The following is a 21,790-nucleotide window of genomic DNA, read 5'->3' as shown; positions in this document are numbered from 1 at the left end:
CAATACTCTATTCGTAAAGTAGAATAAAGCAGGAGTTGTTCACTGCGACACAATAAAACGCTGTCGAAGACAACGGCAATTCTTCTGTGGCAGATCGAAGTGATACAAATATAGTTAAAAAACCATCCCTAATGTTGAATTCAGGATTATGTCACACTTTTTGAAAAATTGTGAGGCCCTTACGAAGACTACCCATGTAGACTATTCATGTTTTTCACTTTTTTCGTACGGTAACATCCCAGGCTTGCTGGAGGTTAATCCTGATGCTATCGGTTTATATATGCCTCGAAATAAATGGTGGATAGAAGTGAATGTGAAAACTGAAGTAAAAGCGGTTCTGCAATAATTTTTTGCCTTTCATTTGAGCACCGCAAGTGTACAGAATAACCTAATTAGAAAGAGTATCTTGGAGCGCAGTTTTCCATGGACGACTTAGGTTGGCACATGGATGTATGATAGCTGCCCCCTGGGCATTGTGCTTTATTTCGCTCGTCTTCCTCTCCCTTACGCCCTTCTTTTTAGTGCGCTTGCACCAGTTGGCTCGCTGTAAGAAAGCCGTCATGTCTACAGATGAACCCATCACCTGCCAGCCTGTGTCTGCTTTAGTTGGAAGATGGCAGGTAGCCAGCACTAGTTGGGGAACTAGCGAAAAGAGCCTTTATGTGCTCTTGTGAGCCTTCATCTGCCACGTGACACCTGCCATGGTTGGCAGGTGACTAAGTGTAGAAAGATAAATCCCGCTCTACAGTTTAAGAGGAGAAGGTAGACGAAGAGAGAGTGACTGGCGAGAGATCACTGGTGGCAAATTGGGGAGCGGGAAATCCCCTTTCTTTGTCATGCATAGCACTAGGTGGGTCACTAGCGAAAAAGACGTTAGGTGTCCGGGTGAAGCCTGGTGGTGTACTGGTGAAGGTGAATAACCGCTTTGGCGGCAGCCGTAGCCACGTGTAACCGCCTCGCACCATCTTCTGCTTACATTGTGTGAGAAACCGTCATAAGTAACCTTTGCAAAGGGTATACACATCCTGCCAGCGCACCTACGTCGTTTAACGATGTAAACTGGGGTTAGTTTTTCTTTTTACGCTAGAGCTTTCTGGGGATGACAAAGATTCCGAGGAGGGAATGCCAGCGGGGTTGTCGCGCGGACATCAGAGATTACATTCAAGTTAAAATATCTGTATGAAGCATTTGCGAAACAGCCACTCTGATGTAATTATATCATAAAACTGCGGAATGCCCATTTAGACAGAAGTGTAACATAATCCAGAGGAGACCCTTATCGTGTATATTAAGAAAACTCATCATCCATCCTGAATAAAAAACAAGAAACGAGGATGGCCTTGAGAGCAGCATGATATCTGAAATTTCGGTGAAAATGTTGAATAGTACATACAACACATGAACACCGAAGATTAAATGAGATCAGTGTACTTCGGGCTGTGGTTACGTGATATCTTGAAGAATAAACTGTGAAGCGACACCGAAGGGAAAATCAACTGAAGCCGGAAGTGCCATAAGGCTGAGAGATTGCTTTTAGTTACCATTACAAACATTTTTGCTCCGCAGAAAAGTCAATGCGTCAGTCAGTAATTGCAGGAGATGTCCCCGAGTTTCTTTAACATTTCTAACCGCACTAAAGGTGTCTGGTGGGACGACATTTTTGAGTCCTTATCTCAAGCGAATGAGGCAAGATGGTGAATCTCGACGCCGACTGCATGGATCCCTGCTACGATGTTTGTTACCAGCTGTCGCCTCCATACAGTTTTTCCGTTAAGCCCTTGTTGGCAATGCCTGTCTCAACGGTCGGTAATAACCTGAACAAAGTTGAGAGGTTGCGCCTATTTTGCGCTTCTGAAGATGATGTACTGGACGGCGCCACACAGACTGACTGGGTGATGCGCAAATCGAGAGAAACTTTTTGTCCTTTCTAGATGCTTCATGCCCACTTCTCTTGTTGAGTTAGGTGAACTGAAGAAAAGAATGCTCTTCTTATAATCTATACTTGGCCAGCCATATCAGTCTTACTGGAGTTAATTTGTTCACTTAGGTGATAGGAGTGCGGCCGTCGTATGTAAATGATTAGCTCGAGATGAGGGTAATTTTTAGCAAATAATAATGTATGTGCAGAAGAACAATTAGAATTTACCTTTCCGAACGTTTCTCTAAATTGAGTTGTTGCCAGTATAGGATAAATCCTTCCGCGTCGATGGCGAGTGACAATAATACAGGACAGTTTTCCACTTGTATTCTGGTCGTACAACTGGGAGGGTACTGATTCCAGGAGAAAAAGCTTTCACGCTAAGACTAGAAAAGTCTTCTCCGTGTGTACTTCTACATTACAAAAATTCATTACTATGAGATCCTACGGTGTATATACTATGCTGCGTAGTTCATAACCCTTGAGTAGCACGCATCTGTGTACTCTTGCGCGCTTTTGCTAGACCTTCAACTGCTAACCATGTTCACGAAATAAACAGGCACCCACGCCGTGTACTAGTGTACAGCAAGTTAGGCGTGGCCCTTCCATGGGATCTTTCCTTTAGGTTAACACGTTTAATTAAAGTAAAAGAATCTTGTTTTGTCAGCGGAATAGTATTTGGAGTATTTTGTAGGACGTTTATTAGGTCTGGCAGTCAGATCTGAACTTTCAGTAAGAAGGCATGACTGTTATAATTATTATACTTTAACACCAGCTTTATACAAGCCGTATGTCTAAGCCGAGCCGCTCTGTGGATCGGAGGTGGAATCTTGGTTGAATCCATGCGGCTTGTTATGAGCGGGGACACTGCGTTCACTGCAGGTGCGGCTATACAGCTTTGTTAGGTAAAATGACTGGTAATTTTTTGGCCGTAGACTCTGTGGACCGTCTGCTCCTCGTCCATCTATGTTTTGCGCAAGCACCGCGCCTGCATGTCTGCGAAAACAAAAAGAATAACAGGAAAGCCATTCATGAGCAAGACTGTAGCGGGCGGAAAGGTGCTGAAAATTTGGTGCAAATGATAAACAATATATTTATACCAAAAAGATTGTGGGCCAACATGAGCTGCGAGGAAAGCCGCAGAGAAGGGCTCGAGATTAATAATATTATATAAAGATTCTTTAACGCACGATGACGTCAAACACGCCACGGGAATTTCTGCTTGTCGTCTCCACAGAAATCCCGCGTTCTTGGGATCGGTAGCGGAACTCCAAACGCACTGAGCTTTGCATCAGAAAGAGCTTCGAGATTGTGTAACAACGTGCCCTGACGTGATCCTTTTAGAAAGAGGTAATGGGCGTGAATAGCAAGTGAACAGATTTGAAGACAGCGTGCTGAGCCGTAAGATATTTGCAAACAGAAAATGTCCAGGGCATACAGTATTGCAAGCGGACACACGCTTGTTTAATGTTCTTGGTAGTGGCCTACTAAGTAAAGTGACAAAGTGACAAAGATCAGTGACTGAAAAATTGCCCTATGAAGATCGTTGTACTGGATAAAGCAGTTAATTGTACAAGACGGCGTCTTACGACTCTTAACCTGCTTTTGCTATTCTTTCCGCGACTTTACCTACCAAGCATACGTAAACTAGCTTGTAGGGAGATTCTTTTACCCAAAAAACCTTTAGTGAAAGCTCACACTTCACCGACAGTTATGCCATTAACAAAACGCACTGGTTCGACTGTTCCTTACTTAACTTATACACGATGTGGACATATGGAGTGTAGGCTGCGGTATGTTCGAGGAGTGTGCTCTTAGACAAAGCAATAGCAATATATGATCACGTGAGTAAAGCAGACATCGGTCATGCCGGTGGGGGGGGGGGATTATTCAAGGACATAGCGTTTGTGTTCATCGAATCTAAAGTGTGGTGTGTGGTAGGGAATGTGATGACAAGGGGAAATATGAACGGGATAGAGTCTCACCTCTCCCCATTTTGTAGAGGAAGATTGCAAAAGACAGCTTGGAGGTTTTTTATTATTAGCTCTCTTGCTTTGCGATGCCTACTGCAACATAATCGCTCCTACAGGGAGAGCTGTATTTACTAAGGTGCAGCGATACTTGTGAAACTTGAGCATGGATCGTCAGAAAGCACACTGCAGTTGGTATCACGTGATTCGAAGCCACCGCCGCCGCACCTGCAACGAGTTCTACCGCACTCGCGGCGCGACAGAACAGTCGGCGGTATCCTGGTACCAGTGTGGTTGGTTGTGCCCCAGAAGATGACGCGAGGAAGTACCAACAATTTCAGGGAATTAGTATTGAGCAGCGTGTGTTGGATGGTTTTACCAGGGAAGAAATGAAGGTTCACTTGCATATTGACTCGCGCCAAAGATCCCCAGGTGATTGAAATTGTTCTGGAGCTCTCTACCATGCACATATTCGCACTTTCTCTTCTCATGCCTTCCACCCCCGCGCGGTTGAGATAGTTTGTGCGCCGTTTTTTTTTATAAAACACGATATTCATTTTTGTTACCAAATTAGTCATTATCACTGCCAGCAATACTGTTGACAGAAGATCCTGTCAAGAAGGCTGTTGACAGGATCAAGAAGGGAGAGAAAAAGAACAGACGCACGTCGCAGCCATCAGCGCCGAAGCGTGACGGTGCCTCCGGTGGCTGTGTGCCGTGTCGCGAGAACATGCTGCCTGTGCTCAAGTGCAGAGGATGAAGAAAGATTGCGAAAAAAAAAACCACCTGACGCCACGTTCGCTTCCTTGGATGGGAAGGAGCTGATGATGAGTGCTCGCATCCACGCCTTCCCTACTGTAATTTTAAAGCGCTCTCAACATTGCTATCTCCAGCTATTACCTTTCTACCAGATCCCCTCTTCTTTCGCATACATGTTATTTTGTACCTTTGACTACCTATCTGAAACATGTAATTGAGCTTGGGCTGAATTTCAGGAGGGCCCTAGTTGGGGTGTAAGGTAGCCCTGCAGGAAAATGGCACCTCCTCTCCTTAATTGTATTATTTTACATTGGGGCTGTGCTGCATGTCGGCCTTAGTGAACTGATTTAATACATCTGAAAAGGTGAAGGGCGGGGGGAGCGGGGTTGAACAGTGGTTCTATACTAAAGCTAACATTTGTACCCCAAGAGAGAAAGCGATCCTGAAGAATCCATAAGAACCATGACTTGAGCCAACAAAAATTCACTAATAATAACATACACTCACCTTCCCACGCGCACATTTCAATCCTTCTGCCATGCTGTAGAATCCACAAGTCAGGCCATAATCTACGTCCTTCCAACAGCATTCAATCTGGCATCGTAAGTGCATTGTTGCATTTTTCTGTGTGGAGCGAAACAAAACGCCATATATAACAAAGACTAAGCACCATGTCACAGCAGCGTTAAAGAAAGCGTAAATAATTCAGCTTCGCCGTCGCGTGGGTTTCGTATTCTGTGCATTTATTTGCGTCCAGAAAGGTCTACAATAGAGGAATTTACTTTTCATGGTTAAAGAAAAGCGATGAGAAGTAGAGCTCGCAGAAACTGTACGAGCAATAATTAGGGAAATGGAGTAAAAAATCTATTGCTGCTCTGTCATAAAAACCATGCTATACCCAGTAATGCAGAAGTGACGTTAATCTAATCAATTACACAATCTGCACAAGAAATTATGTAACATGCAGATAGTAGCTTGAATGAGTTGGCAGGGATGATTATGATAAGCGCCAGAAACACAGCACTTGGTAAGGTGAGGCCTGGAGTGGATGCCCTTTCCCGCACCGCTACTCTATCGTAGTGAAAGAACACACGCAGAGAGTAGGAAGGGCAGTTAAAAAAATAAAAAAAGAAATTTGCCTGTACGCGTCGTTAGAGTAAGAAGACACACAGAGCGCACGAACAGTACCAACTGCTCACTGTCAACAAACTGTTTAGCGCAAGCACGGAATACATAGAAAATCGGAGGGGAGATTTAAGCTCCACCTTAACGGTATAACTGGACAGCTTTAATGGCTTGTTGCTATGTGTGCAGAATTGGTCATCCTCTACTTACCATTCATGGAGTACTGGGTGTCCTCATACCACTCCTGGCGCAGTGGTGCAGGGATTAAGCGATGCGCAACTGGCGTGCGAGACCGAGGAAGCAATTAATGGTCTCCATGAGACGTTCATTTGCAATAGCCGGTGACTTTTTTTTTCTACAATAAATGTTGTTGCTTGGACAACGAAGTGCAGGGTGTACCTTCTCAATTGTTTCCAAGTATATTCTCGATTTCAAACCTCATTAAGCTTAAGGGGGCTTCGAAGAGCAATAGATCTCTTCGAAGTGTTTTGATAAATTAGCTAGCCAATAAAAGTTAAATTGACGAAAGCATCTTGAACAATCTTGGCACTCTTAGCGGTCAGCTCAGAGAACTTGGTCTACTACATGACATAGAAAAATTATTTAATTTCTATACCATATCAAGAAACGCTCAGGCATTTCGGTGATGCAAAAGACAATTTAGCAGTATCGGAGTCGATAGCGATATAAGGGTTGAAAACGCATAGGAATTGGTGAACGTCACGGGATGAAAAGTTGCTTGCGGCCCGCTTGCGCGGTTTTTTGGGTTTCTCTTTGCCGCGTGTCTTGAAGCCTTTATTACTCAACGGCATGTCTTGTTTATCGGCGCTTACGCTTGGCCTTATCGCTCTCTTGTTCTGTATGTGAGAGGAGTTATTTGGCGTATTGGTGCGAATTACGTGCGGGCGATTGTGTCGTTCCGGTACACTCTTAAGAAAAAGTTAGTAAAAAGTTAGTAAATGGGTAGTAAAGAGGTAGTAACTGCAGCATTTACTAACTCTGACTTCGTGTTACTACTTTTTGCTGACTACTTACTACCCTCTTCAAAGTATAGTTAGTAAAAGTAGCCCTTGCTACCTTTTTACTACCTCTGGTCACCCGTTACTACCTAGTTAGTAACCGTTCCTTTTACCCCAAATTAGAGTCAAAATAAAGTCAAAGAATGTAACTGACGCAGACTGTCATGCCAATAAATTGGTTTTCTAATTAAACATTTCTGCAGGGGCAGGCGGTGAGGTAGATCAAGCCGTTTCTAGAATATCAACTTCATAATTGAAGCTGGTATCTCAGCTCAACCGGTACGAGCAACTAGGCCGTAAATGCGAGCTTGATTTACAGTGTATATAAGCCTGAGAAAGATTTATCTACATGTGCATGCGCAGTGCGCGAGTGTGACTCTTCCTGATTTGTGCTTTGTGATTTGTGCTGAGGTTGTTGATGCCATAATCTCGCATAATTTCTACATGTAATGCGCGGTAAGCTTAAACCTAACTGTGTGATTTACTGCCATCACGCTCTGATAGCTCTGTCTGGATTCCGGAATTAGTCAAATTGACTGTGAAGCTTTTTTATTTTTCGAGTACGCACAAATATGACAAGCCACGCCAGCACACCGTACGAAGAACCTAGCAGCGTATGCGAATTTCTATTCATTTTCTTAGTAAATACTACTAGCTTCCCGTTACTAACTGCGGGCAGCAGCCGTTACTAACTCAATGGGTTAGTAACTGTTACTAACCTCCCCGTTACTAACTGCAGTTACTAACAGGGTAGTAACATATGTGACAACCAGTTACTACCCCAAAGTTAGTAAGTACTACTACCTTTTTTCTAAGAGTGTACGCTTCAAGAGACTGGTATCTATTTAGCCGACTGTTCATAGTCATGCCAAGCCCTCTTGGAACTCTTGGAAGTGTTCTTGGACGCGCATTTTTTAAATATTTGCAGGATAACACTGAGTAAATAAACTTAGCTAACTGAACAAATTTCTGTATCTGCAGAGATTATGAGCCGATGCATACATGCCAAGAACCTATTAACGCGATAGGGTTAACGAGATCGTGTCGCCGAAAATCCGGCGTCGGCGTCATTGGCCATGAGCAAAAAATGCTCGCAAATTTCCAGAGAAGGGATTTAGGAGGAAGGTGGGCCACCTAGGTCACGTGACCTTGTGACGTCATCACAGCTTCCCTACCGGACTTAGAGCAAACTGTGCACCGTGGCATGCGGCAGTTAAATTAATGACTGGGCCCCAGAGGTTGCTCTAGAAGAGCAACGTGAGTTGCTCAAGCCCGCACCGGTGGCAGCACCTGCCATTGCAGGGTAGGGGCCCATGGCATACCAGCTGCGTCACTGCGCAGGAGTGGTATGATGACTCCCAGGAATCTATGAATGTTAAGTAGAGGATGACCAGTTAAGTAGAGGATGGCCAGTTTTTAGCTCCAAAGAGCTAAAAAAGTTGTATTGCGGAATTAATGAACAATATCTTCTGTTATTGTACACTACAGAAACCAAAATAATGAATTTTCCTACTTGTAATTAAGAAGCTACTCCTTGGTAACTTATAATCTTAGCGTGAATTTGTAATCCTTTCCTCTATCCAGGCAGTGAAGTGGATGTGCGCATGGGCGTGCGTAGGACTTGAGAGGAGTACAAATTTGATTCGTGCCTTAAGAAACGTGCCAGTTACGACATTTTAAATTAATAATCTGGTTGCTTCTTCGCCACTGCTGCTTCTGAAAGTGATTACAAAGTGTTTTTTTTTAGTCTGTACCTGAGCCTAGTATTTTTTCGTTCGAAAAGAGCTCAGGTTTTTTTTTTTTCACGGCTGAAATAGTTCCAGTTATTCGGCGCCCATGATGGCTGCGACGGGCGTGCTAATTTTTCTTCTGCTTCAATTTAATTTTATCCGGCCCACTATTTCCTATCTGCAAGCGAGAGTGACCAAATCCCCTTTAATGACAGTGGACAGGCTATCGTACGGATTACCTATATGTGTGCGCTGGAAATCAATAACGGTTTGGACAGCTCATCTCACACTATCTCAACTTGAACATGACATCTGGGATAGGAACAATTTGGGATACAAATATTAACAACTCTCAAAATTGTCTTGTAATCAGCACTGTAATCGTAAGTATCATGACAAAGTATCTCTTGCGGCATTTCTATAGAAGAGGCTGGTACCCCTACCTAGCTAATGGCTCCATGCGCCGCCGTGTATTAGTCATGCCGGACTGTATGAAAGTTACGCTTCTATTTTGTGTATATCTTGGCCACCTTGAACCCGAGAACCGTCTAGTGTAAATGTTCTTAGGCCTGCTGGCACATTACTTTTTTTCTTTCGAAAGCGTAAATTTGTAATGTGAGAGACCGGAAAGTAAATGAGCTATAAGTCTTTTTCTTTGTTCTTGGGTTTCCGTTAAAATCTAGCATTGCCATTTGTGGCCAGAGGGAAAGGGAATCTAGCAATTAAATGCAATCCAGTTTAATTAAAACGACAATTTTTGTTCGACACATAAGAAAAACGCAAATTTCGGGATATATAGAATAATTAGCAAGAAGAATACATACACTTCTAGGCTTCGCGCCGACCTCACCCAGGTGAAGCAGCTGGCAAAACTGTCTACGCGTCATGTTCTGGCCAGGGTATGCGTCGCTTGAGTAGCAGGCTTCTCTGCTCACGTTAATGCAGGACCGTGACAAATTCCTGCACAAAGTAGAGATAATCATTTGTACTGAATTATCGTGCACATTGCAAAGAAATTTGCACTATTAAGGCCACGTTTCCTTGTCTATAAGTCGCATCATTGCACCCTCCAAAATCGGCGAAAAGTATGATTCCAGATCTTTTTTGTATTTTCGCAAGTCTTGATTGCTCCACAGTTGAAGAATCAGGGACTTTTTCAAAAGACCGCTGGTACATATGGTATTGTGTGCGCTGTTATAAAGAAGCCGTAGAGTCCCTACGAAAAGCCGCCGACTACCTGTCTCAATAGACACCAGAATTACGGCTTTTCCAGCTATAAGTATGGAACCCGAATTTGTCTTCCACGGCGTGTATGTGCCTAGCTGTTTGCCGTGGAATCACATTTAAGATGTCTCAGTGTTCATTTGGTATTATGTGGAATTTAATAGAAAAAAGAAACAAAATGCATTCAAGGTGGGCGAACTTTCAGCAAACTTAAAGCTAGCATGCGCCACATATTGTCAGAGGAATACAACCAGCTGAAAGCGTTATAGGATTAATACCAGGCTAATTAGATAATGCAGTTCAACACAGAAGACACCACGGGCGCACGTTGTACTTGCACTTCACGTGCATTCAATCTCCGCGTTAGATATACGCCATTTTGAGCAAACCCCCATTTGTAGACAAGGGCGCCTGAAAGTTGCTGCTGGAATATTGGAGTTAATTCTGGAATGATGGTGTCTCTAATCGCTGTCGTATCTGCACACATCAGTACAGCAGCTATGCTTTAATGAAAAGATCAAATAGCTGACATTATATTTAAAGAACCCTTGATTAGAGAACTGCAAAGTTGTTGAAAAGGTCTGAGAGAACCCATATAAACCGTTGCACTTCATGAAGATGCAAAACCAGTGCACTCGCATGCACTCATGGGTGCATTGCTTGGGTGCACTGACGGTGTTGGTCTGCTCATCTCACTCTTAAAAATACATGACAAAAATAAGGACGTTGAAAAGGAGCGTTCTGGAGGGTTGCACCCTTAAAGATGCAATTTGTCTTTGTTTATTTTGTTGCAGTGTCTGTACATCTCAAGTTATCTTAAAAAAGGGGTTGAGTATCATATATTTCATCGAGGAGACGGCTTTGCCTTATGGAAATCAGGTACTTTCGCACTGACCGGGCAAATCACACGGATGTCACAAGAGCCGCCGCGGCAGCTCTGGCGTTACGGTGCTTGGCTGCTGACCCGAGACGCGGGCTTGTTCCCGGCTGCAATGGTCGCATTTCGATGGGGTCCGTTTACTGTGTGATTGTCAGTGCATGTTAACGACCCAAGGTAGTCGAAATTATCCGGAGCCCTCCGTACACTGCGGCGCCCCTCATAGCCTGAGTCGCTTTGGGACCTTAAACCCAAAAACTAAACCAAACATTGTACTCACCGGCGAACTGCCAGGTGAACGGAAAAGATGTAACTTTTGGATCGTTCCATGAGGAAGTCTGCAAAACTCTGACAGTTCGTTTTTGAGCAGGAAGGAGCGTTGCCTAAAAAAAAACGAGACTAAGCCTTTCTCGTCTCTCTCTACAGAACTCGGCATGGGAAAGAAAAGCTGATAAATGGCACGCAGATGCGAGGGGAGGCACGCACATGAGATGACATGCATGTGCGCGCATATCCCCTGCACGGGCTCGCAGTCACATCCACGGCGCTAAAAATCATTAAAATGTGATGACAATCTTATAAGACATAGGCGGTGTCATCTGGGTATTCATGCGGCTATTTCGCATCAAGATGCACCTTTGTACGCTTGGACATGCTTTAAGGGGCACCTAGGAGCATTATATAACGTGGAACTTGACTTCCAGACGCCAAAAAAATGTCATCTCAGTAGGTAACTGCTTTTATCAGACGTTCAGTGCTAAAACTAGACCCTGCGCAATAAGTACTAAATTTCAGCCACCTGATTATATTAAAATGAACCAAAATGATGACTATGATGAGAAAGGTACACGAGTGGTTATTGCTGGAAATGACAAGCTGACACTTGCCTGACAGACTAAGAGTACTTAAAAGTTTTGGCAGCTAGGGGAGAAAACACTGTGCTGATGCGTAATTCGAGAGACATGGGAGAGACTTTTCCCCCGCAGTGAGAGTAGTCAGGCTGATGATGCGTGCATATCAGACCGCTCGTTTTTTAATTTGTTGCATTATATATATTTTTTGAGTGAAATATGCGAAAAAGTAAATGTGTCTTGAACAGAAGTGACAGACATGTGTTTAGTGCGTGTTTAGTAGAAAAATATTGTCAGGTTGGGTGTATTAGCCCGAAGGTTCTTATGAGCTCATGAACGCTTTAGAGGAAGAATTGGGAGTAATTAAATCACTTGAGTTTGATTGACGCACGCGGAAATCACACGACACATGGGAGGTTTTGCAATTCGCCTTCATTGAAATACGACAGCCGCGGTCGCCATATTCGGGAATCCAATCCGGGACTTTGCGACAAGCAGACGTATCCCAAAGCCACTGAGCCATCGCAGCTAGTGGTTAGATGCTCACAGTCACTATTTGTTCGTCTGGAAAATTAAGTTATGACTAATATGTTCTGGTCATAAGAGGCTGTGAGGTGCTTCTTTTCGAAGTCAGAATTTTTCTCATAATAGCGAGAGAGATAAAGAGAACGGAGGAAGGAAGGGATGTTAACAGAAGGGTATTCTTTTTAGCTACTCTGCGCTGTAAAGGAGGGATTAGGGGATTGAAAAGAGAAAAGAAGGAGGGGTGAGGAGCACAATTACTCTCATGAATGCCATGGTAGGCCTTGAGTACAGTCGACTGCTGTAGCTACGGTCCGAGAATCTTGATCTCTGTTAATGGGCGAAGATCCAGTCGGTCCAGAACCCAACACAGTGGGTCACTCAGTCGCAAAAAGCTGTCGGCAATCCCAGTCGTTCATGTGGAGGTTCTTGGATGCTGAACTTCGGGCTGCAGTTCAGCATCCAAGAAACTGTGGCTCAGCTGTGGCTCAGCTGAGCGACAAGAACTTTCAAGAACTAGATGTAGCGCATCCAGTACTTGCAATGCATTGCGTGCTGCTAGCGTGCGCAGGCTGGAAAGCAGAGCACGCATGACATTCATGGTGGACGTGACCATTTCAATTACTTGTAGAACTTGGTCACAGCCCACATCGTGGCTTTTGTCTGAAGCCGTCTGAGGAGTTGGGCAGCGCGGTTTGGGCAACGTCCCAGTAGGCGTACAAGGCTTCAGTACTGGTGGTAAAAAAAAATTAGAGATCACTGCGCCGACCGGCATTGGGAGAATGCGAATGCACTGACGCCTCCTCGGCAATCGTCGCCACTTTTTGCCTCTCTTTATAATTTTTAATTTTGTTCGTTAATTCATTTAACTACTGAACTGGCGTAATTATCTTATGATTTAATTAAGGATTCATTCATTTACTCTGGTTATACCTTCTTTTATCTCAATCAACCATTTTGATTTTTAAAATCTGACTCCGTGGTTGTTTGGCGTCCACTTGCTAAATCCCGTCAAGCCTATTCAACCGTCCAATGATTTATGCTATGGCCGTTAACCTTCCTGTTGGAATAATTATCACTCATTTTCATTCCTTTCCAGTCGTTTCAAAGCTTATTTTCACTCCTTTGCCTATTTCTGCACTATTTTGCCGAACACGGCTGCTTTCTCATCCACTCACTATATCCACGTCCGCACTATTTCGATGTTTTTTTTTTTTTGAAATTTTTGGCTGCAATTAATTAACTGATCGTCATATTAATATTTGGTTGCGCAGCATCCTTACACTATTCCCTATCGATCACAACCATTCGTTCGACGGCAGCAGTTGTGACGTTCTCTTCTGAGAACATCACAACTGCTGCGGACACGTTTTGCGGACTCGTATTGATGACACGACCCCCGACATTGCCTAGAAATGCTGTCGCATTCATATTATCAGAGGCAGGAGTCTCGCCGTCACAAGGCGCAGGACTTCCTTATTTTTGTGTGATTTCTGGAGGAAGCGGGCACACTGCAGTGGCGCTTGGGGCCTTCACATGAAATGAAGTTGCCTTCTTTGAAAACATTCGGCGACGCGAATGACGTCTAGGCACCTCTGCCGCGGCATGTCTGTACGTAGAATGGTCTAGGAACATTTGCTTGAGTACCGTCCGCTAAATTAACACGGGGGCAGTCTTTCGAGGAAGAGTCATGAGGGCTGCGCAGTTCAAGGCAGTCGCCCGAGAAATTTTCGCCGCTGTGTGGCTCGGAGCATCTAGCGCACACGATGGAGTTGTTGCAGACACCGCTCACGTGACCGAACCTCTTGCACCTCCTGCCCTGTAAACATTGTTACAGATGGAGTCACAGGTGGCGATGTCGAAGTTCAATGCTCATAAGGGGGAGCTCTTTGCGCAAAGGGAATCCTAAGGGAACACATGCCAATGCGTCATAATTTCGCAGCGTCCACAATGGGCGCCCTTCGAACAATACAGATTTTGCGATACGCACGAAGGAGGTTTCGTTCGGGGAGTTGTCAGAGCGCGGATTCCCTACCTACCCCTTCCGCACTCAGTCTCGTGCAGGTGCTTCTACGAAAGACGGGGTATGTCATGTAGGAAGCTAGAGGAGGAAGGGAGTTCACAGAGTCAGTACATTACCTTCGACATTATCCAAGTTGTGTCTCATTGCGCCACGGCCCAGTGGGCTCGAATTCGAGAGGCCATCCAAAGGTCCCGCACTGATCCAGCTTTGCGGGTACGAAGCGAGGGTATTTCGAACGTCAAGACATATACCCACAAGCGTGGCTAGCGGAGGAGCATAGGAAGGAGTCGCAAGCGAGGCGTCAGGAACCCCCAGGCAGCTCCTGTTACTGCACAACTTCCAGTAAGCTTTGCTATTTAAGCCTTATAGCTAAACACTGTGCAATTTTGTTTTTGGAACAGCAATACACTTAGCAGTTCCGGGCTAGACTCTGCCCCTGCTGATAAGGCTATAGTAACGCCAGACGTCACAAAGTTTCGGTATGAATTTCGTGAAGTTCTGGAAAGGCGACCGTTTCATAGCTTCCCAGAAGCAAGATGTCGGACCTGCTAAATCTGAATCTCATGTGTAATGACTTAAGAAGCTTTGACTAACCTCATTCGTTCAGTCTAACTCCAAAGCATTGACTTTGAGGTAAGCTATTTTTGAGGCGTCGATAGTGTTGCCTACTTTAGGCTGCAGAGGCTAATGAACTGTAGGAACCTTCCGAGGAAGGAGGCTCTCTGAAGCTGTATCTAAAGAGGTAAAGTTTGCCAGATATAAAGAAGAAACTGGTGTGAGAGTAGAGAGCGGGAAATCCCCTCTGCACTGTCAGGGGGAGCAAGACGGAGAGAGGCTTAGGAGGCGACGGGTGGCGGGTGGGGAAGAATAGAGAGGCGGCATGGCGTGCTACACTCTCATTGCTGGATTACATGGGGAGATTGTAGAGGGAGTACGGAGTGTCAAAGGTTCACCAACCAACTGGATCACGCCGACCGACTTGCACGGTTTGAACCCGCCAGCGGCAGTGGCTGCTCCGTCCGGAGGAACCATGAACGTTAACGCATCCTCTGCTGCCCCAATGCACCCATCGTCTGAAATTGTTTTCACTTTCAGCGCATACACTGTACAGATATTTTCGTAACTGAAACCGTGAGCGAAAGCTATATATTTGAATAGATGCTGAATTGAATCGCATATTTTACCTGTAGATAAATCGTATTTGATCCTTGGAGCAGTTGGATAGCCTGTATTTTTTTCTGCCGCCATCCATATAGCTCATTAAGTAGCCGTCCTTTGAAGAACAGTTCTCCGCTCCGGGGTAGCCTGGAAACTCCTCTAGAGTGCTGGTGCTATCATGGTTGGCTCCTAGTCTGAAATATTGCAATAAGAAGGCTTTCATACCAGATTGGGCAAACAATTCATAAAGTACACAGGAATTTTGTTAAAAAAACATATTGCAGGCTGGGTCGGATGCACTTTGCTGACGCTTTTACTCTCAAGCAGCGTGCAGTAAATACTGTTTGTTGAGAAATTCCACTCGTATAGTTGCCCTTTTCATGACTGAGGTTTTGGTAGAGGAACCACGAGTGGCGCTCACGGGAAATTATTATTTCATAGCCTCTCTTTTCTTTCGCGCTACTACGCCAACGGCGACACTTTTTTGCTCTAGTGGCACCAGCATGGTCGTGTTGGCGCCAGTCAGTGGCGGACACGAGGCTATCTCCAAGAGGGCATACCTTAAAATTTCTGACTGATTTTACAGACAGCCTTTAGACTACCTAAAGAAAGTTTTGAAAGGTAGGCTCTAGTGATCTCCTTATTTGTTTAACATCTCTCGCATAGTGTGCCCTTCATTTACAGGGGACCTTAAGGCGTGAATGCATATCCACAAAACACCACAGCCACTTGTTGCTCCTGTAAGATGCGCCTTCCGTTATCTTGATATTTTATTTGCGTTTTAGTTTTGCAATACTGTCTCCTACACTTTTACTACTTCGAAGTTGTTCGATGGTGCGTCTAGTGCAGTGCGAAAAAGCCGCAACAAAGCTATCTTACTATGCATTACGAATTCTTGCTTGCGGAATAAATCACAGAAGCCTAAATTGGTTAAGACGCCGAGAGCCACGGCTCCCTCTTTGACATCGAGATCTATGGCGTATGGTGACCACCCTGTTTCATGCACCAGTTATGTAGAAAGTGTTGGATTCGATCTGTTGTAGCCGTAGGCACCTATCGGCTTTCCAATGATTACACGGATATCCCATGCCTGGCTCCCTTCTTCCCTTCTGTAACTACGTCAGGTGCATGTCTGCCTCAACTTTTATTTTTGGTGGTTATTTTAAAAAATCTGAAATTCTTCAAAAACTGAACTTTGAAATTCACCTCTTGCAGACCAAACACGATAGGTATGTCGTTGTTTAGACCAGCTTCCTTGCGCCAATAACCTTGTTAACCAAATTACGAAGGCAGCAAAAGAAAAATTAAGGAGTTTTAGAGCATTATAGCTAGCGTAGCTGCATTCAACAGCCGATATTACAATTTTGATAGCCCGGCTAAAATTAGCTGGCTGGTCATGTCGCCAATTCGGAACAATTAGTATGGGACATTTTCGTAGTGTTCTAAACTGTGTCCTTTATTAGAAGGGAGAATTGTGGAGGCAATGCTAATTCGTTCTTGTTCGAACATTCTTAACCGTTTATTTGAGGCTGCTTTAAGGAAAATTATGTGATCATTACTGGTGTAAGATACAGCAAGAGACCATCCCGCCTTTTCGCGGTCTAGAACGGGATAGTTATTTCTAGGCGTGTCCATATAGTCGATAGTTTTGAGGAACAAATCGAACGTACTTGTATTTCATCCGCTCAACTAATCGAACAGAGCACGCGCAAAACTGTTTGAAACGAATAGAACAGACTAGCATGGCCTCGAATTGCTTTCGAATAATGGGCGCGAAGTTCGAATAAGGCACACCGTCGCATTATTTGACGGCTGCTCCAAAGGCTGGGCCTATTCCAATGATGCACAGCATAATGCTGCGATCGTCTTTCCCGGTAAAGAGTACACAGCTCGGCGGCGCGGTCCATTTGTATTGCTGCACTCCGAGCACTCGTACATGGCCTCATGATTGGGGTTGGTTTGCAGAGCTCAGGGAAGTTCGGCAAAGCGTTACCCTGGACACTATCTCGGAGGTCATGCCTTAGAAGTATCTCACGACCCTCTTATTTAATGTGACCTGACACCTGTTAATTTGCCGTCGTCATCAGCAGAATATGATTTTTCTTATATTTTTGGCCGACGGTTATGAAAGTATTATATGGGCTCAGCGTTTTGTACGTGCTGGTAGTAATCAAATGTTCAGTAGCGCACTGCTGTTGCAAGCAGTTTACGGTTGCGCACGATTAATTTATACTGCGAATATTCGCACATGCATGCAATATTGAGAAAAATGCTTCATTTGTATTTGTTTCGGTTCCGTCACTGTTTGATGTGCGCTCGATTTATTTAAACCAATGCCCTCTATTCCCTTTCGTAGCTAACATACACAGTTTTGTACTTGATTTGGATATGAAAGAGTACCATCCGCAAACCCATAGTAATTTTGGTTAGGGAACTGTAATACTAGCTATTTTTCTGGGAGCTCCTGGAGAAGCAGGCTTCAGTATCATGAATATTCTTATTTTCGGTGTGAAATACATGAATATACATAGATATCGGTATTACGGGAGTAGGTCCCGAAGCAAACACAGTCCGGGGAACCTCCTATGAGAAAATGAGCAATGTTGGTCGTTAACTTACAATGCAACAAAACAACCGATGAGCATACAGTAGTCTGAAACCGGAGTGTTGCAATGCAATATTAGCCACAAAAAAGAACACATTACAAAGTCGAAGTGCAGAAAGAATGTCAAAACGAAAAAAAAAAACAAGCGAGAAAAAACACCCTGATCGGTGAAAAAAAAATCGTAAATCTTAAATGAATGATGAAATGGGTGCAGAATATGGAGCGAAAGCATTTGTAATGACAATGAATTCCTCACAGAGAGGATTGAAAATTGCGCGGTTTTCGCAGTTAGTTTTGGCCTTGGGTAATAGAAGTTTATGTTGTTCAGCAAATGTAGTGTTATTACTGCTACACAGCTTTAAACAGAGAAATATTGAGAACAATGTGATCATTACGGGCTTTAACGATAATTGATGCCAACCTGAGATGAAGCCCTAATAATAATGCGAAAAGGTTGAGAGCGCAGTAGAAATTTTCACACAGACGATCTGATGAGTACGCACTGCCTTTATACTGCATTCAAAACAGAGTTCATTAAGATGCAATTTTTGTTTGTGTAATGTTAAATGTTTTCGGTACTCACATATGTGCGATCTCGTGAGCTAGTGTCGCCACGCCTTCATAAGTAGGGGGCCTATCTTCTACAATTCCGACTTTTTCATCTCCGCAAACGCCGCCAATGAAAGCGATACCTGAAAAATAAATTTTTTGGGTAGCACATTATGCGGTCTGCACTGTTTCCTTTTAGCTTTGTAATAAAAAAATTTCTTAGAAATTTCATTAATGCATCTTTCAGCACCAGCGTCACTTGCGCTCTATCTCTGTACATAAGTAGGTGCCAGCATAAGGTGCTTTTCAGACCAGGGAAGAAACTCTTGAATGGGTTGTAAAGAACCGCCACAGCCGATGTAATGACAACTGCGAAATTGTGTAAGCGGAGCCATTTGGGCTTTTTGAGGTTTTTACAGCACCGAGCCCTTGTAAGCGTCTAGTATGAATTCACAAATACGAAAGAGGGATGCTGCGGGCTTCATGCGGCAGTGTGGTCTATGTTGGCTCTGCATATAACGATATCAGACCTACGGGCATCAGCTAGTCAAACCCAATTTTGGCGTCTCCACACGTGCTCTATAGGTGTGCAACGTAGATATTATATGAGATTCCCGAATCTCGAATTCTTCAGTGGTTCTCACATTAGACCGCCACTGTGTTCCACCTTGAGTTCCTTTTTTTTGAATTCGGTCCCTATACATTACGCTTAGCGCGAGTGGAAAATTGTAGCTCTTATTTCAAGTCCAATTATATTAGTGTAAATGTCAGGAATTTCAACCTAATGGGCTCCTGGTGTCATTTGTTTCCATCTATCTATTTACTGGTTGTTTTCCTGTGTTACGTGTTGCGACCGGGGAAGGTTCATGCTTGCTAGCACCTAACCCTCGTAAAATGTGGGCAAATTTCATTAGGTAATTCGAGTAGTTTTCGATAGGTTACATTCCTTTCACGAAATTTCATTTAAATTACTCCAACCCAAAACTCGCGAGTACAAAAGGAAATTTCAACTCACCATCAACGTCGCTTCCAATTGTGTCATTTCCTACAAGCACTAGGTCCTCGCTAAAAAAATGAAGACCATTGTAACTCACAGCTTTATCAATAAAATCAATGAAAAAACATTCAGAAATTAAGAACAAACACATTGACCCATTACAAATAATTACCATACAAACAGCCTTGGGGTTCTTAAGCTTTGGTTTTCACTCTGTATACGCCAAGGATTACCAGCACTGAATTTGTAATTTTCTTGTCACTTGTTGCTGACAGAATTGACGTCTATGTAATACCCACGCAATGAGAATTTCTTAGCTTTCTGGTTCCTTCACTGAAATATGTTATATAACTTGGGCACCATTCACATATGTACAGCCAGCTGCAGCACGACAGCACTTCAGTGATTCAAAGCTATCTTTCCGCGAGATTTATGTTCTTTACATCCATTTCGCGCTTTTGTTTTCTAGCGCTTTTTCTGCGCCCCATCGGCTGGAGCGTAAAGTTTAATTGTTATTTTGCTCAAGCGCGCACTGAGCATTTCTTTGATGCAGGGTGTCATACTTCCTCCCACAATTTGTTTGCGCTGAAGCCAAACTACGAAGCGTACTCAGGTGCTCCAGATCACGTTCGGGGAATTTAGGCAAGAAAACTTTTTTTTTATATTCCTAATGCTAACCCGTTTGTGCGCAGAGAGCGTTACTGAATTTTTAGGCATTGGCGAATATTTTAAATTTTCGAACAGTCAATCAAGTATCCTTCTATTCGATCAGCTGAAGAAACCAGTAGTGCATGCTTAAAATAATCCGAAATGAATGGAATGTGTCGTCATCGATAGCAAAAGGCACTTTTATAATATGTTTGAAGTAATACGCTCCGTCTTGTGCACTCTTAGCTCAGATCAGGGTTTCGTCTTTTGAAAGGTGTAGATTCAACTCCGTAAGTTGTAAACGGGTACTGCAGCGCCGCAGCTAGCGCTTCGTGGCAATGCATTTAATTTGTCTTGCACGAATACTGCTAGAAGTAGTCAATTCGTTTTGGATTCTATTCTGTCGCTAATTGATTCCTATTTCATTCACAGTTCTTATTTGATTCGTTTTTGAAAAGTATTAATCGCATAGCCCGATGAAATTCAAAACAAGGTGCGCTTTTTACTTGACGATACACTGTCAGATTTGGAGGCTGCGCATCTCAAATGCACCAAAGCATTACTGCTCAGGTTTGCTTACTGAGTCATTGGTGTACATATGCAGGTGACGTTCAAAAACTAATGAGCTAAAAGTTAGGTTTAGGCTCATTGGTCAGATTTCATAGAAATAGGGGAGGGATCGCGCTAATACAAGGACGAACACAAAGACACAGGTAGGACAGGCTTCAACCACAGGCTTGCCGGCTCCGTTCTGTTCGTCCTTGTCTTTTTGCGCTGCCTTCCCTCCGCATGATTTCCATAGACATCGTCTGGATGCTGCAGCATCACAGGTTTTGTCTCCACCATCGGCTTGCACCGTTTTGAGAGCAGACCTTAGATGACTATGTCGCGCTTTATATCTTCTTGTTCTAATAGAAGAAGGTTTACTTCATTTGTTGTACGCATCTACAGCGCAATGATTCTTGACCATTGCATTATTTCTCACATGGTTTTCGCTAGAGAACCTTAACATGTGCTGATTCAAAATTGCCCGCAGTCAGCTCTAGATAGTCTGCGTCACTATACTCCCTTAGATAAATTCAGCCTTCCATCGTTGATCAAGTAAAGTGAACCACAAATGATTCATGGGGAATATCCAGTGGGTTCCCTCTCGTACTGCAGTGCCATGGAAACAGAGCAGTGTATTTTGTTTCCCAAGGCGCTCGGTAGCGCTTCCCGTCAGTCCAAGTTCAAAATGTGGTGTATCTCAAACAATGTCATACAAAAATTTTGAATATTGAAAAATTATAATAACCCGCCGGGGTGGCTCAGTGGTTACTGAGCCACCGACTGAGCCTACTGAGCCACTGTACTACTGAGCCACTGTACCCTGGTTCGAAGCCGACCATGGCGGCCGCGTTCCGATGGAGGCGGAAAGAAAAAGGCGCGTCCGTGTGCTGTGCAATGTCAGTGCACGTTAAAGATCCCTAGGTGGTCGAAATTATTCCATCGCCCTCCCCTACGGCACCTCTTTCTCTCTTTCTTCTTTCATTACCACCTTGCTCCATTCCATTACGGCGCGGATCCGGTGTCCACTGAGATATGTGAGACAGTACTGCGGCATTTCCTTTGCTCAAAACCAATTTTTTCAAAATCGCGAGAAACCATTATAGAAATATTGAAGGTAATGATCCAACCTTCTCATATATAGCAAAATCTTTATTTTAAAGTGCTTCCATCGATCGATATGAACAGTTTAGACTGCTTTAAAAAGCTCTAAGGAACGCCTTTGACGATATAAAAATCGTTGAAAGAAAAAACAAGCAGAAAACTGCC

At 43.9% G+C, this 21,790-nt stretch overlaps 1 protein-coding gene across 1 annotated transcript in view; it reads right to left on the bottom strand.

Moving 5' to 3' along the window:
- Positions 1–2,806: 2,806 nt before the first annotated feature.
- LOC149328918 (venom metalloproteinase Antarease-like) overlaps positions 2,807–21,790 on the bottom strand; it is a 45,121-nt gene continuing 26,137 nt past the window's right edge. The window contains exons 10-15 of the mRNA XM_089559139.1: positions 19,346–19,395; positions 18,365–18,473; positions 15,203–15,370; positions 9,346–9,481; positions 5,155–5,271; positions 2,807–2,914 (exon numbers count right to left, since the gene is read on the bottom strand). Coding sequence (XP_089415265.1) covers positions 2,807–2,914; positions 5,155–5,271; positions 9,346–9,481; positions 15,203–15,370; positions 18,365–18,473; positions 19,346–19,395 — 688 coding nt within the window. The remainder of the gene's footprint in view (positions 2,915–5,154; positions 5,272–9,345; positions 9,482–15,202; positions 15,371–18,364; positions 18,474–19,345; positions 19,396–21,790) is intronic.

Source organism: Amblyomma mixtum, chromosome 9 (assembly GCF_055824585.1).
Source record: "Amblyomma mixtum isolate Tamu chromosome 9, ASM5582458v1, whole genome shotgun sequence".
NCBI lineage: Eukaryota > Metazoa > Arthropoda > Arachnida > Ixodida > Ixodidae > Amblyomma > Amblyomma mixtum.
This window is presented reverse-complemented; position numbering and strand designations above follow the sequence as displayed.